General features: G+C 40.0%; 1 protein-coding gene across 3 annotated transcripts in view; it reads right to left on the bottom strand.

Annotated features, from left to right (window-relative positions):
* Positions 1–13,224, bottom strand: part of PTPRO (protein tyrosine phosphatase receptor type O) — a 154,969-nt gene that overhangs the window by 47,153 nt on the left and 94,592 nt on the right. For 2 of the 3 annotated variants that reach the window (XM_054813233.1, XM_054813234.1), the window contains exons 3-8: positions 10,138–10,296; positions 7,877–8,029; positions 5,810–6,256; positions 4,653–4,814; positions 1,718–1,917; positions 501–621 (exon numbers count right to left, since the gene is read on the bottom strand). In XM_054813233.1, coding sequence (XP_054669208.1) covers positions 501–621; positions 1,718–1,917; positions 4,653–4,814; positions 5,810–6,256; positions 7,877–8,029; positions 10,138–10,296 — 1,242 coding nt within the window. The remainder of the gene's footprint in view (positions 1–500; positions 622–1,717; positions 1,918–4,652; positions 4,815–5,809; positions 6,257–7,876; positions 8,030–10,137; positions 10,297–13,224) is intronic. The other variant, XM_054813235.1, reaches the window with a different exon arrangement.

Here is a 13,224-nt window from a genome sequence, read left to right as displayed (position 1 = left end):
ATTTGCAACAAATGTCTTAACAGCAGTCCCACACACTTCATGAGACAGTGGGAATGAATCACCTCTAGGAAGTGCCTCTCCCCATGCACCACAGACCACCTCCAGGCTGGCTACACCTAAGTGACGTGACTCCCACCCTAAATGACATAGACCATGAGCACTGCTAGAGACAAAAACATATATTCAGGTCTCCAAAGGTGAAGACAGTTCTCTCCACAGGGCGCTCTGTGTGTGAATCCTGGCCATGACTGCTCTCTAGTTGGGTTTGTTAATAACTTAACATTTAAATGTGACATATCTATCTTCCACTGAAGGAGTATTTTCCCCACCTCAGTAATGGGCTAGACAATACAAGAAAAATATTCTCAATAAACGTTCATTATATCTGAAATAACCAATATGACAATTTTGTACTCCTTCATGGGCTCTAGGGTTTAATAAATACACTACGCACATTTAAAAACAAAACAAACATTTCAAACAGTAGATGCAGGGGTTACCAATGGAAAATGTAACAGGATCAGAAGGCGGTCCAACCAACGGTCCTTTCCGTAAGTAAACCACAACTTGGTACTGGGCACCAGGAACAAGATTTTCAATGAGGTTGCTGCTTGAATTCACCTAATGCGGGGGGAGGAAACACATTGGATATGAAGTATTTACTTGATTAATTAAAAGAATATTGAGACTGTACTTGAAGTACTCTAGTTACAAAAGGCATGATTATGAACACACTGGCATCAGCAGCTAAAACTCCATTCATTAAGCCCAAAATGGCAAAACTGTGAAAGCATTCAGGACTGACTTGACAAATGATCTCAGAGACTCACACTTGCCTTGCTGCGTAAGGTCGGCTGTCACACTGTAGACCCACTCTCTCCTACTGTCAAAGTTTATTGAAATATTCAGGCTACGTTATTCATATTCAGGTGATATTATTCAGGCTGGAGTATTTAGATTGTGTGTTTTCAATAAAAGCCTGAGGCTTTTCATTGGCCATCTGATTCATCTGCAGCCGTGTGAGCTGAAGGCAGCGTTATGGGAAAGCTGTGTTCTGAATGCATGTGTTAAGTGACTGCATGGTGAAATCAGAGAAGAATTACTCTTTTTCACCTCCCCTGCACAGCACTACAAAACCTGACTAAGGGACATTGTGATTTTTCTTTTCAGTTTGAAACATCACCATTAAAATTTCTGCTGCGCCACATCAAGTTTGAGTCAGAGCTGGAGGCAGAATGCCTGGCCAAATGATTCTTGGTCTGATACAATATGAGAAGTCTTATCTCCCGAAGAGTCAGCTAACAGCAAATGCACAGAGCAGCTTTGGGGAAAGGACTTCATGTGCCCCTTCTAGAACTGCAGGCTGATACTCCCTACTAATACTTTCTTTGCAACTTTTCCAAAGCCTGTATCACAGCCACCGTTGCACTGGTGGTTTACTGCAATGCAAATGAATATATCAGTGCCAGCACTGATTTAGTGAGGAACAGAATTTGTCTTTAACAGCTGCTTTTAACAGCTACAGTTTTAACACCACTGTGGTTTACCGTACAGTTTCATTCCTGAATGCTGTGCTCTCCCCTCCACTCTGCATCAGCTGTGTCCCCTTGGATTGCAGAAGGGAGCACCTACCACTGTGCTCTGCAGCCCTGAGCCTGATAGGGCCCTTGGGCACAAGCAATTTCTTCCTCTGTTTGAAAAAGCTTCTGCCCCTTACCTCAGTGCAGTAGTGTTTTTCAAGCCTTTGACTTTCCTTTTGCTTCTGACAGGTCAGGGAGACCACAGACACAATGGTGCTGTTGCCGCCGCTCTCTTGGGATGCTGTCCAGGATGTCAGGGCAGTCGTGGAGCTTAGCACCGTCACGGTCACATGCTGGGGCTTTTCAGTGAGCTCTTCTATCCATTCACCTGTGGGGCCTGGGACATGTCCCAAAAGCACATGTGAGCAAGCCACTCTATGCATTGGAGGCATGTATGTTAAAACATCCTCCTTTCACGGGATTATTTACTACTAGTGAAAGAGGTCGGACTGACAGTTGTCCGTCTCCACAGACCTCAGCCAGTGGAGATGGCAGCCCCCGGGAAGCAGCCTGTGGCTGGAGCTATTTCACCCGTAACAGAGCAGATGACAAGAGAAACATCACTGTTTGAAAATACAGATTGCAGTATTCTCTACTGCTTACCAGAAACCACCCAGCAATATCAGGTTCACTCCAAGGGAATGTTTAAAAGCAGTGATATGCAATAATGTACAGACCGTTGACAAATATTAAAGGATAAGCACACAAAATTTTTTGCCTCTCCACATACTAACATACCCTCCAAGTATATTATAGCCCTGAAGCGTGAAAATCAAGTTCACAGAGGTTACCACAGTGAAGAATCTCATTCTCCACAAGACTTTCTGAAGCACTTGGTAAAGAGCACAGGTTTAAATGTAGATAAAATAACAATTTGGAAAATAACTTCAGCTAGACTTGGTCAAAAATTCAGATTTCATGAAGATCATCAGGTTTTCTTATCCATTTTAAGTGACACTTGTGACAGTTCTCTCCCTGACATTCCTTCCTCCATGCAATTCTAATGGTACTTTAAGTTTATTGAGAAAATACAATAACTGCCAGAACAAGAATTTGGTGCAAAATCAGCCTATCAGATTTGACAATCCATACTGCTATCTGGGTGCAACGAAAATGTTGTGTAATACAAGCCAGTAATTTGACAGGTTGATTCACTGACTGAGTGTCACAAGGATAAGATAAAGCTGAAGCTACGAGCAAAATTTATTCACGAGAGGAGACCCACACCTACTCAGGTAAAAACAGGAATTGGATCATTAGATTAGTCTCTGGAGCCAGTGGATGTACGCGTAGCTCTTACTATTCAGAAACTGTTTCAGCATCAGCATTAAGGGAACTGAGCTACCTCATGTCACGGCCCAAAGTTGTAGTCCCCACACAAAAAGTCTACTTGATCAGACTCATAAAGAGGAATGGAAAAGCAATTTCAGCTTAACAGTATTTGCACATATCTCAGATTTGGCATACTACCAGAAATACATATAAAATCTAGCTAAAATATTAAGGATCTTGCATTTGACAGAATAAGTAAGACAACTGCCAAGAATCCTCATCTTGTTCTAAAAGCTTGTAAAACTAACAGACAAAACTCCCCAAAAACCAAATGTTCTCATGTGTTACATGTAAAATGATAATATTTGTCACATTCCTGTAACATCTCAATACTTTACACCCAATGAGATTCAAGTTCTAGCAATCCATACACCTATACTTTGCATTAACATTTTCCTCATTTCTCTCAGGTCTCTGTCCCCAGTTAGCGGGCTTCATGGAGGACACTATTTCATATTGATTAATGGAAGTAAGTCACACCTTGTAAAATGGAATAACATTTGGTACTAATAGCAATACTACATAGTTTATTTGATATATTTGTATGGTTATATATACTTTAATGCTTTCCATATAATGAAACTGTCTAATAACTATTCCTAAAGAAAACCGGAAGACAGTGAAATTACAACAGCAGAGACCCTTTCTCTCCTGTGCTCTTTCCTATTTTCTCTTCGTTTTCCAAGTGCTGTTTCTTTCAACTATAAAGTTGTTAAAAACATAGGAGCGATAGTGGAATTCAGTTACATGCAGTCAAGCATTATGATGAATTTAAGCCTAAATAGTATTTGTAAATGTTATGAGCTACTAAACATACAAGTTTTATTAGTAATGTACTTGAGTACGTTTCCTTTTAACATTAATATTTCTGTCAGCTTTAGCTACCGTGTCTTGTTGCAGCATTCGTGATTTGAGGGAGACACTATCCTCCCACATGTGAAATTGTGTGGTGCTGTAAGTATTCCCCTGTTCTCACTGTATGGGCGTTTTGTAGCCCATATCTATTTCCTTTTGTAGAAAAAGCTACAAAGGTGACCACAGCCATCAGAAGGATAATAATCTGAATTCACCAACACCTGTCTCACTTGCTGATCTAATTGTCAGTCATGATACTAGTTTATGCAGTAGTGTATTATTACTTTGTCTTTTACTGAATCTTCAGTTAAGAAACCCTGGGATTCTACAGGGAAATAATAAATTACTTTTCCTCCTCTGAATTTAGCAGGCTGAACTACTTCATCTACTGTAATTTGCCCCATGTTCTCTCAGAGACCATGTAATTTCAGAGCTCAGTGTTTAATTGTGCAATTCCCACACTCTCAGCCTGAGATGCCCTTCATCCCTAACCTGGTACCTACAGCCTCCAGGAATGAGGAAGTTAAGTATTTTCAGGAATCTCAATAACCACCGATTTAATTCTCGGAATTAAATGCTCTCTTTGAAAGATGCAAGAGGGGAACCTGTTTCAGCGTGCCACTTCTGAACACTGGGCAATGGCTCTATCAAATACGTCACCTGCTTTCAGTTCTTAGCTCTGCCAAGACAGCACGATGAAGGCCCACCCAGGCAGGATATAATATATGACATATTTCCACTATTTTTCCTTCTCTGGCACAAAGAATTGCAGAAGACCAGACTCTTCGGATCCTGAAGCAGATGCCATAGCTGCCACAGTGGTCAAACTCTGTATATTTAAGTTATATTGGTCTGGGTGAAAGACAGATTTGTTGAGATACTTACTGATGTAGAAGCTAAGTGTTTTTGCTGATTGACTTCCCCGAACTTCACAAGAGCCAGAGGAGCTAAATGTTGTTACAGACAACTTGTATTTTCCTGGTTCTTTCAGTTCAGCAACAAATTTGTGAGTGTCTTCACTTACTGTCAAAAATTCCGTGGAGTTCTCTAAATTGGGGGGGGGAAAAGTGTGGATTAATTGAAATTTGAAAGGCTCCAGCCACTGAGAAACTGATTTATATCAGAAATGCTAATACTGTTTCTGCTGTGGGATTAAAAGGTATCCAAAAGGACTGGATTTATGGGAGCAGTTTTATTTCCTGCCATCAGCACAAGAGTAATTAATGACCAAGGTTGCAGTATAGGTGTACAGGAACAATAAACCCAGGCCAAATTTTCATTCTGTAGAAGGGATGATAAAATAGGGTTGCCATGACTGTGCAAGTAAAAAACAGCACATCATGGAAGGAAAGGAGCTTCCAATTTTCTATCTATTTCATTCTTATTCTGAAAAAAACCCCACCAAACCCCAAACAGTCTTTGTCCTCAGTGTGGTTAGGCTTATGAAAACTGCTTGTCAGGAGATAAAATTCATTTGGATAAAACAGATTTTAAAACAGAAAATCTTTGAGCAACATGGCGATTTTCTTGTAGCTCCATCACTTGAGAAGTCTTCCCATTCTCCACCACAGCCTCCTTGTGGCCTGAGAAATATGTTTGGTAGCTGTCCTCTGAGACAACTGCTAATCTGAATCTAGACTATCATTTCTGTATGCCCATTCCAGCTGAGATCCCCCTGAGAACCTTTCTCAGTGGCAGACAAAACTACATGGTAGAATTTACCTTCTTTGTCCCAAATTTGTATCAGCTCATTTCGCCAACACCAGAACGGATTTACGGTAACTGCAGTGTAAGCAGTGCAGCAATATGTACAACAGGATAAACCTTGTTTAACAAAAGAGAACCGCAAACTGTGATTTACCCCTTCTCCCTTACTTTTATGACCTAGCCAGAATTCAATGCAAGAAACTTCTCAAGAAATACAGGAGATCTAACAAAGCCTTCTGAAACACAGTACTAAGTAATTAATAAGTTGCAGAGGAGACAACCCACCAATGGAATTACAGAAATAGGTATGAAAAGGGTATAAGGCTCTGTTTTACCTTCCCTTTCAATATTGATATGGAAACCATCAAACGCAGTAGGCGGCTTTGGTGGTAACCAGGTCAGCACCATTTGTACAGGAAGGAAGGAAGGGGGCTCTGGTGTGAGTTTTCCAGATGTGTTGACATCATTGGTCTCATAATCACTGGAAACCGCATTGACAAACTCCTCTTCACCCTCTGATGACTCAGCTTCGTTAGACCACCAGTACGGCTGCGACGTGGTTTCGTACTCGGTGCTGTTATAGCGGTAGTCTGGCCAGGCAGCAGATGTGTTGACTGCTGGAATTTCAGGTGGATTGTCAGAAAAATGCCTAAGTTTTTCTTTCCTTATGATTTCTTGTGGTCCCATGAATGATACTTCTGCAAAATTCCCACTGTGCTCTTCCCAGTTGTTTCTGTTGATTGGTACAATCTGAACAGAAATGTTTCGAGGTGGGTAAGGAACTAAAAGAGAAGCAAGGGTTAGTCTTTTAATAGGTATGTTCTGTGCACCTTTGCAATGTGCTAATTCCCCAGAGAAATATTATTTGCAGAAAAACAATGCATCTAGGAATATGTTGAAATAACTTGTTCTTATTAAGATTCTCCTCTCTCTTACATTTCCTTATAGCAGAAGTGGGATCTAGTGGGATCAAGATGAGTGTAAATTCACGGAAGAATCACAATTCAAGAATACCAGGATGAAAAGTAGCTGTGAAGTCACAGTAAATCAGACTTCAGTGCTATCACAGCAGCAAGGCTACTCAAGTGTGAGTTTCTAAGAGTGGATCTTCATTTATTTTGTTGTGTCTTCCAGAAAGATCTTGATCATGGGAAAAAATATTTCTGTAGAAATGAATTGAAAAACACACACAAAACTAATATACAGCATAGCTCATATTTAAAAAGTATGACCTTCACATTGCTGTAGGGCTTTTCATATCCTTTCAGCAGCCACCTTTTCACAAGCATTAAACATCAGCTTAAATGTTAATATTTGTGAAAGCTTGATCTTAAGATTTGGGTCTCCAGAAGACAAGATTCTGGCACGCAAAGAACTTATTTCGACTTATGCCAGGAGGTGAACACACAGCTTTTTGTCTGCCTCACTGTAATTGCTTGTCTGTCTGCCCTTACGCATGATACGCGTGAGTAGCCTCTGCAAACAATTTTGACTGGCACCTTTTAAGCCAGCACCTTACAACACGCTAATGTGTTCATCTCCCTTGTCCCAGCCACGGCCACTAATACAAAACCAGATGCTACAATCTCATCACAGTTCATGCAAAGAATGAGGGATGGGAAGGCAACAGGAAAGAAAAATGTGATTCTTATGGTTCAGTATCTCCATAACTATATTTAGGATCCTCAGGACAGAACTCAGCTGGCATCAGTTGGCTTTGCTCTGTCCAAGGCAATGGACCAACATCAGTGTATTCATCTGAAGATTTGGCCTTTTGATTTTACCACTGGTTCATTTCACTTTGGGCCCTGGAAAATGTCTGTGGTCCAACAGAAAAGTTTTGGGCACCATCCCAGGACCAAATTAAATTAGTTCTGGACACTGAACAAATGCAATTTTCAGCCTTTGCCACATTGCTGTCTTGGAAATTAAAAGTTCATGCTTCAGGGCATAAACTGGCCGCCAAGTGGGGTGACTATGACATTCTTCTCTGTGATAGAAGACGGCACAATGAGGAAGGCCTTCTCCATCAGTTTAGCTATGATTCACTGTGCAAGGAGACAGACCAATATAGATAGATCAATAGTATGCTCAGTGCGGCTATTCCTGTGGCTTAAAAATTAATTCCTGGCACAAGGCCTAGGATATCTCATGTGAAGCAGAATTTATTTTCTAAGAAGCAAGCTTTACAACAGAAACCCTCACGCAAGTTTCCTTTTGCACTGTATCGTACACATAACCCTATGTACTAGCCGCCGCAGCATCCTCCTCCCGTGCTCCTGGCCAGGCAGGAACAGCTCCCGCACAGACACTCCGCTCTCTGAGATCAGTCCCCGTCCCATGGCAGAAAGGAAAGCAGCCGTACAAACTTGAAGCAAAGAGCATGTAATAATTTTCTTCACCTGTTCTGTGCTGTTTGGGCTCATGCTGGACCCCGCTGTATTCCACTAGCGTGCTTTTGTTGAAGGTTGCTTCTGATACCAACTGAAATGTGATGTTACTGTAGCATATACCTGGTAGCCAGTGATTGAAAACTGTTTTACCTTTAAAGAAATCTGCAGAAGGTTTAAAAAGAAAAAAAAAAAAAAGGAAAAAAAAGAGGAAAATACATCAAATATTCACCTTCTGATAATGCAAATGCACATGCTGAGCTGGCAGCGTTTCAGATGTTTAAACATTGATCAGCCTGGTCCGAGACATGAAATTCTAATAATTCAGTTTGCCAACATTTTTCCTGGCTGTCAGAGCCACTTTGCTACCCAACCCCAACCCCCCCCCCCCCAAAAAAAAAAAAAAAAACAAACCAAACAAAACCAAAAACTCCTAAAAAACAGCACAAGAAACATGAACTACTTTTCACAGGAAAGGGAACTGAATCTGGCAACCTGTTCCACGTGACACTGAATATCTCAAAGAGCATCTGACAGTTTCTGCAGACCTTTAACTGCTGCACGCAAAAGCCTCTTTGGTCTTTTGCTGACTGAGGCATAACAGTCGGGGTAGATGTTCAGAGGACCATCCACCATGCAACTGAGTGCAAGCCACAGTACTGAGAGCTGAGCTCATGTCCACCGTCGGTACACGTGTGGGCTGAAGAGAAGTTGCTTAGAGCTATTTGGCTACGGAAAGCAGTGTGTGAGTTGATTAAGTGAATCTCTTAATTCAGGCTGACATTTTTATTAATCAGCAGCTGCAGCATTACGGCCCCTGGAACCATGTATTAGCTGTAGAAGACAAAAATTACTGCTGGTATCCCTTTTGTTCTCTGGAAAGAGGTCACCTATATTTTGTACTATGATCCAGAATCACAACTTCCTCACTTCTGGCACTTCACAGCATTGAAAATGTGATTTCCAGCCCCACCTTGTATTGAAGCAAAGAGACTCCAAATTTTTCTGACCTCCTTTTGGAGGTGCGTATCTCCCTCTGCTGACTTTAGAGAGAGCTTACAGTGACCGGACTTCTACTTTGGGAGCCTTAATTCAATGCCTAAAATTCAATCCAGCACCTACTGGGTTGCTCAAAGGCGTTTTACTGCCACTATGCAATGTTAAACCATTGGGGGTTCAGGTGCCTTTTTCACCTCTTAGGATGCTTTCCATAGGACAGTCTCATTTTTATCTTTGAGATAAATGCTATACTTAAGCTATACTGCAGGGCAAAAAGGAGTTCAATTTTAAACAAATAAAAGAGAAAGCAGAATTTGCTCTTGTTAGATTGTTTAGATGGTTAGATTGATTGTTTAAATTGTTTAGACTGACTGTCTAGATTGTCGCACTGATTGTCTGTGATTAGATTATTTTAAGAAAAATGAAATTTATGATATGCAGCAGGGTTTGTTAGCTCAGGGACAACACTGAAAGCTACGGTAATATACAGTACTACACAGCATAGTACTATTAGCGCTGTGTCACTGTATGGTGATCCAGAACTACCAGATTTTAAGTCCTGCACCAGGAATCAGGTATACTGAAATGGTTTCCCAGCTCTGGGGCATTGCAGAACTCTCCTATCAACCATTCACCAAAGAGGAAACCTTCTCCAGAGGGAAGGGCCCTGGAACTTTTTTAAAGCTTCCAACTGACACAGAATGCCATCCAGGAATTTCAACCAACATATCTAGAAAGCTAAAACATATCTCTCTCCTTCCCACTGAGTTTCGGGTTTCTTTCCTTTTTCCTTTTCTTTTGTTTTTGGATTGTACAGCAGCAGGAAAGATAGAAAAAAAAAATGGTGGAAAGTTTTTTTGGATTTTAGTGTACATGCTTATTTGGAAGCACCAGAAATTGTGGATCCGTTCCCAGGTTCATTTCAGAACTGAATAAAAAAACCCAGACCACCCAGGCTTCCTCTAAAATCCAAAAGAAAGGAAGCATCACCAGAACGGGAAGTAGGTTTAAATCCAAAGTGAACCACTACCTCAATTTGAAGACCCATCCCTTACTTCATGATATAAAAGATATAATGAGATATAATTAAGATATAAATAAGTAATAAGATATAATAAGACATAAATAAGACATAAAAGACATAATTATAAACAGACACATTACCAGAAATATAAATCATTATAACTAATACATGCCAAAACCACACCTAAGACCACTGTTTAAAATGTTTCCAGCAGGTATCATGAAGTTTTAGTGGAATAGTTTCCTCCTACCTTTGTACAGCATTGTTCGGTAGTCTTTTCCTTCCCAATAGCTTATATTTACCCTGGTAAAAACATTGTACTTCTCTGGGTACTGAATTTCAAACAACACTCCTGTTTCTGGGGATGGTTTGTAATCATAGATAGAAACACTGCTCACAGGAAGGGGTTCTAAAGGATATACAAATAAAAGGAAAAAAGGAAGAAAGGAACAGATTAATAGGCAAACTGAGTTCTTGACACCTAAGAACAAAACCAAACACCACCAAAGAAACAAAAGGTTTTCCTAGGTACGGCACAGGCACTCAAATCTACCAGGTGACATCTGGGGCTTCACAGAGGTCTGGGGCAAAGCTACTTGGGATGTTGTCAAAGCCAAGATTTGTGTGTTCCCCCACAAAACAATTTATGTTCTTGACGCTTACACTTTAACAGAAAAATTTCCTTATTTGCCATAAAAAGTAAGGTTGAAGTAGCCGTTATTATTTAAGCACTCACAGTCATCACCCCAGAAAGGTTTTCATCTTTAATGCTTGCCAATCATGTAGGAGTGCCCAGAAAAAAACAACAAAACACTTGAAATTGCTCATAACTTTGGCATAAATCTGAACTTCTAAGATTAGCTGAGAAGCTTATCAGCGTAACAGCCAAAGGAACCTACCTGCATGAAGATTTTATATTTTGATAGATATTCATTTCTTTATTTCATGGGTAATTACCCAGTCCCCATTCCTACCATATCTGAGAGGGCCACCGTCTGCAACATATTTATCCACACCAAACTTCTACAAAATATAGCGGTACCACTACCATTGTTTTACAAATGAAGAACTGAGGTACAGAGAAGCCTGGGCACAGAAGGGAGGCAAGCGCAGAACTGCCGATCCGTGCTCTGACCTCTGAGCCAGGTGGGCTATAAAAAGTAAGAAAACTATCCTGTGATGTGGCACCTAGACCAGTGTAGTTCCATTGACTAAGGAAAGCTGTGTCGATTCACTGTAGCTGGGAGTCTGGATGCTTGCTAATAAGAGAGTCACAGTATTATTCAGCCTCCTTTATCCACACAAAAAAAAAGAAAAGAAAAATTAAAAAAAAATTAACCTTTTGCTCGATGCTCTCCTCAACAAGAAAAAAAATTATAGCATTGGTTAAGAGGGCCAAGATGATATTCAAGACAAGGTTATAGTGTTAGTTGGAATTTGTCATACTAACATATTTTAATAGAGGTGGTTAATGCACAACACCCTCAGTAATTATGCCTACACCCTTATAAGTATTATTGTGTTGATTTAATTCCTGCATACTGTAGGGAACAGATTGAAAAATTCAGTCTGTACATTAGCTTGGCCTTAGAGGACTCAAAATTTAAGTTCAAAGTTTTGCTGCGGTAGGCCCCGGAGAAAAACTAATAAAATATTTTTCCCCAAAGAGCATAGAGTCACAATGAGCAAGAGAAAGAGTAGATGAAAGGGAAGAGCAGTATCAGTTTCAAAAGTGGAATTATCACACAGAAGGTGGAATAGGTTAATCAAAGATGGAAAAGCAAGACTGTAGTAGAAGTGAAAATTAAACCCCAGTTAATGGCACAGTATTTTCACCACAGTACCAAGTTTCCAGATGTGATGAGAAGTGGAGGAAAAAACCAACCAAGAACAAAAGCCACAGATGCAAACAGAATCTCTCCCCGAGTCTTAAGAAGTCGTCATGTTGTCATTTTTAACTTTGTCAGAGCACAGGAATGCAATGTTGCGGGATTATTAAAATGCTTGTCATGGCAAAGAAGCTTCATTAGCTTCAGGTAAATATCAGTATATTTGTATATTAATCGCTTACAAACAGAAACGCCCAATCTCACAGACACCAACAGGCACTTCAGTGATGTCACCTGTGAAAATTTTGCTGACAATTTGTGATAGCCTAGAAATAAATAGGAGTAAAGCAGATCACGGAAAACAAAGCCTACCCTTTTCTTTCTGCTGAGGCTTTTCCCATCACTTATTCTGAAATAAATAGTTGATCTGACTATCCACATGACCAGAGGGTTCATATCACGGCTCACACAGCACACAATAGTAGTTTAAATGACAATAACAATCTCTAAACAGCTCAACTCTTGCATGCGGTCATCTTTCACGTTAGCAGGTACGCCCTGGGCTTTATCCTGCTATCTCATTCACATCTGAGGTCTCCTTATTTCTGAAAGAATTACTGAAACTTTCTTATGTCAGTGATTAAATTAACGCATTTATTCCTTCCTACGACAAATCAAATAAAGGATGGAAGTTATATTCATTTTTAATCCAAATGATTTTTCCTCCTGATGCTTTGATTTAATTAACCAATAATTGAATTAAGCGGTAATCACCACAGACTCTCTCTCTTGTTGTTATCTTCCGCTTACTCTCCTCTCCTTGCTCAAGGCTGATGTTAGCAGAGTAGCATGAGTGATATAATGCAATTTAAAGATTCTTCCATTATCTTACTTCCTTCAGCACCAAATCTTCACATCAAAAGCTATTTGCACACTGTGAAATTAAAAGGACACTCAGCAGATAAAAATCATGGTCTGTTTTTCACTTACTAACTGCTCTGAGGGTTATTAAACTTAAGGAATACACAAAATGTCACTCTTCGCTGTCTATAATTCAGAGCATAAACAGTCTGGTCTTTTTAATTTTACAGTTTTCAGTATTTAGGATCCAGCTTTTCAAAGATTTCAGTGGCTTTCAAGAAATAGCCTAAATAAAGTGTAATATAATACTTCAAAAAACTTAGAGCTTTATAAACGCTCTGCGCTACATTGATGTCTGAAGTCATATTACAGAAGGGACTTAGAGAATTTCAGTGTCCCTCTAATAGCATGTTTAAGGCACTTCTTCATGTGCAATCTCTTTATTTTTAGTCTTGCAGATTATATTAAATGCACATAGACAAGCTTGCAAGATCAAGACCTAAATTTGCCTTTTTTCTCAGAATTTGCCGCTCCTATAGCAACTGCTTTCCCATTATATCTGTTTATGAGAAACTTGATTTCTGTGTTTCTCGTGGACTCTACAGCATTTTGCATTTAGCACATAGCCTGCATTATACAAACATCAA

The sequence above is a fragment of the Grus americana genome, chromosome 1, assembly GCF_028858705.1.
Source record: "Grus americana isolate bGruAme1 chromosome 1, bGruAme1.mat, whole genome shotgun sequence".
NCBI classification, from domain to species: domain Eukaryota; kingdom Metazoa; phylum Chordata; class Aves; order Gruiformes; family Gruidae; genus Grus; species Grus americana.
Note: the sequence above shows the minus strand (reverse complement) of the source record. Positions and strands in the feature narration are given on the sequence as shown.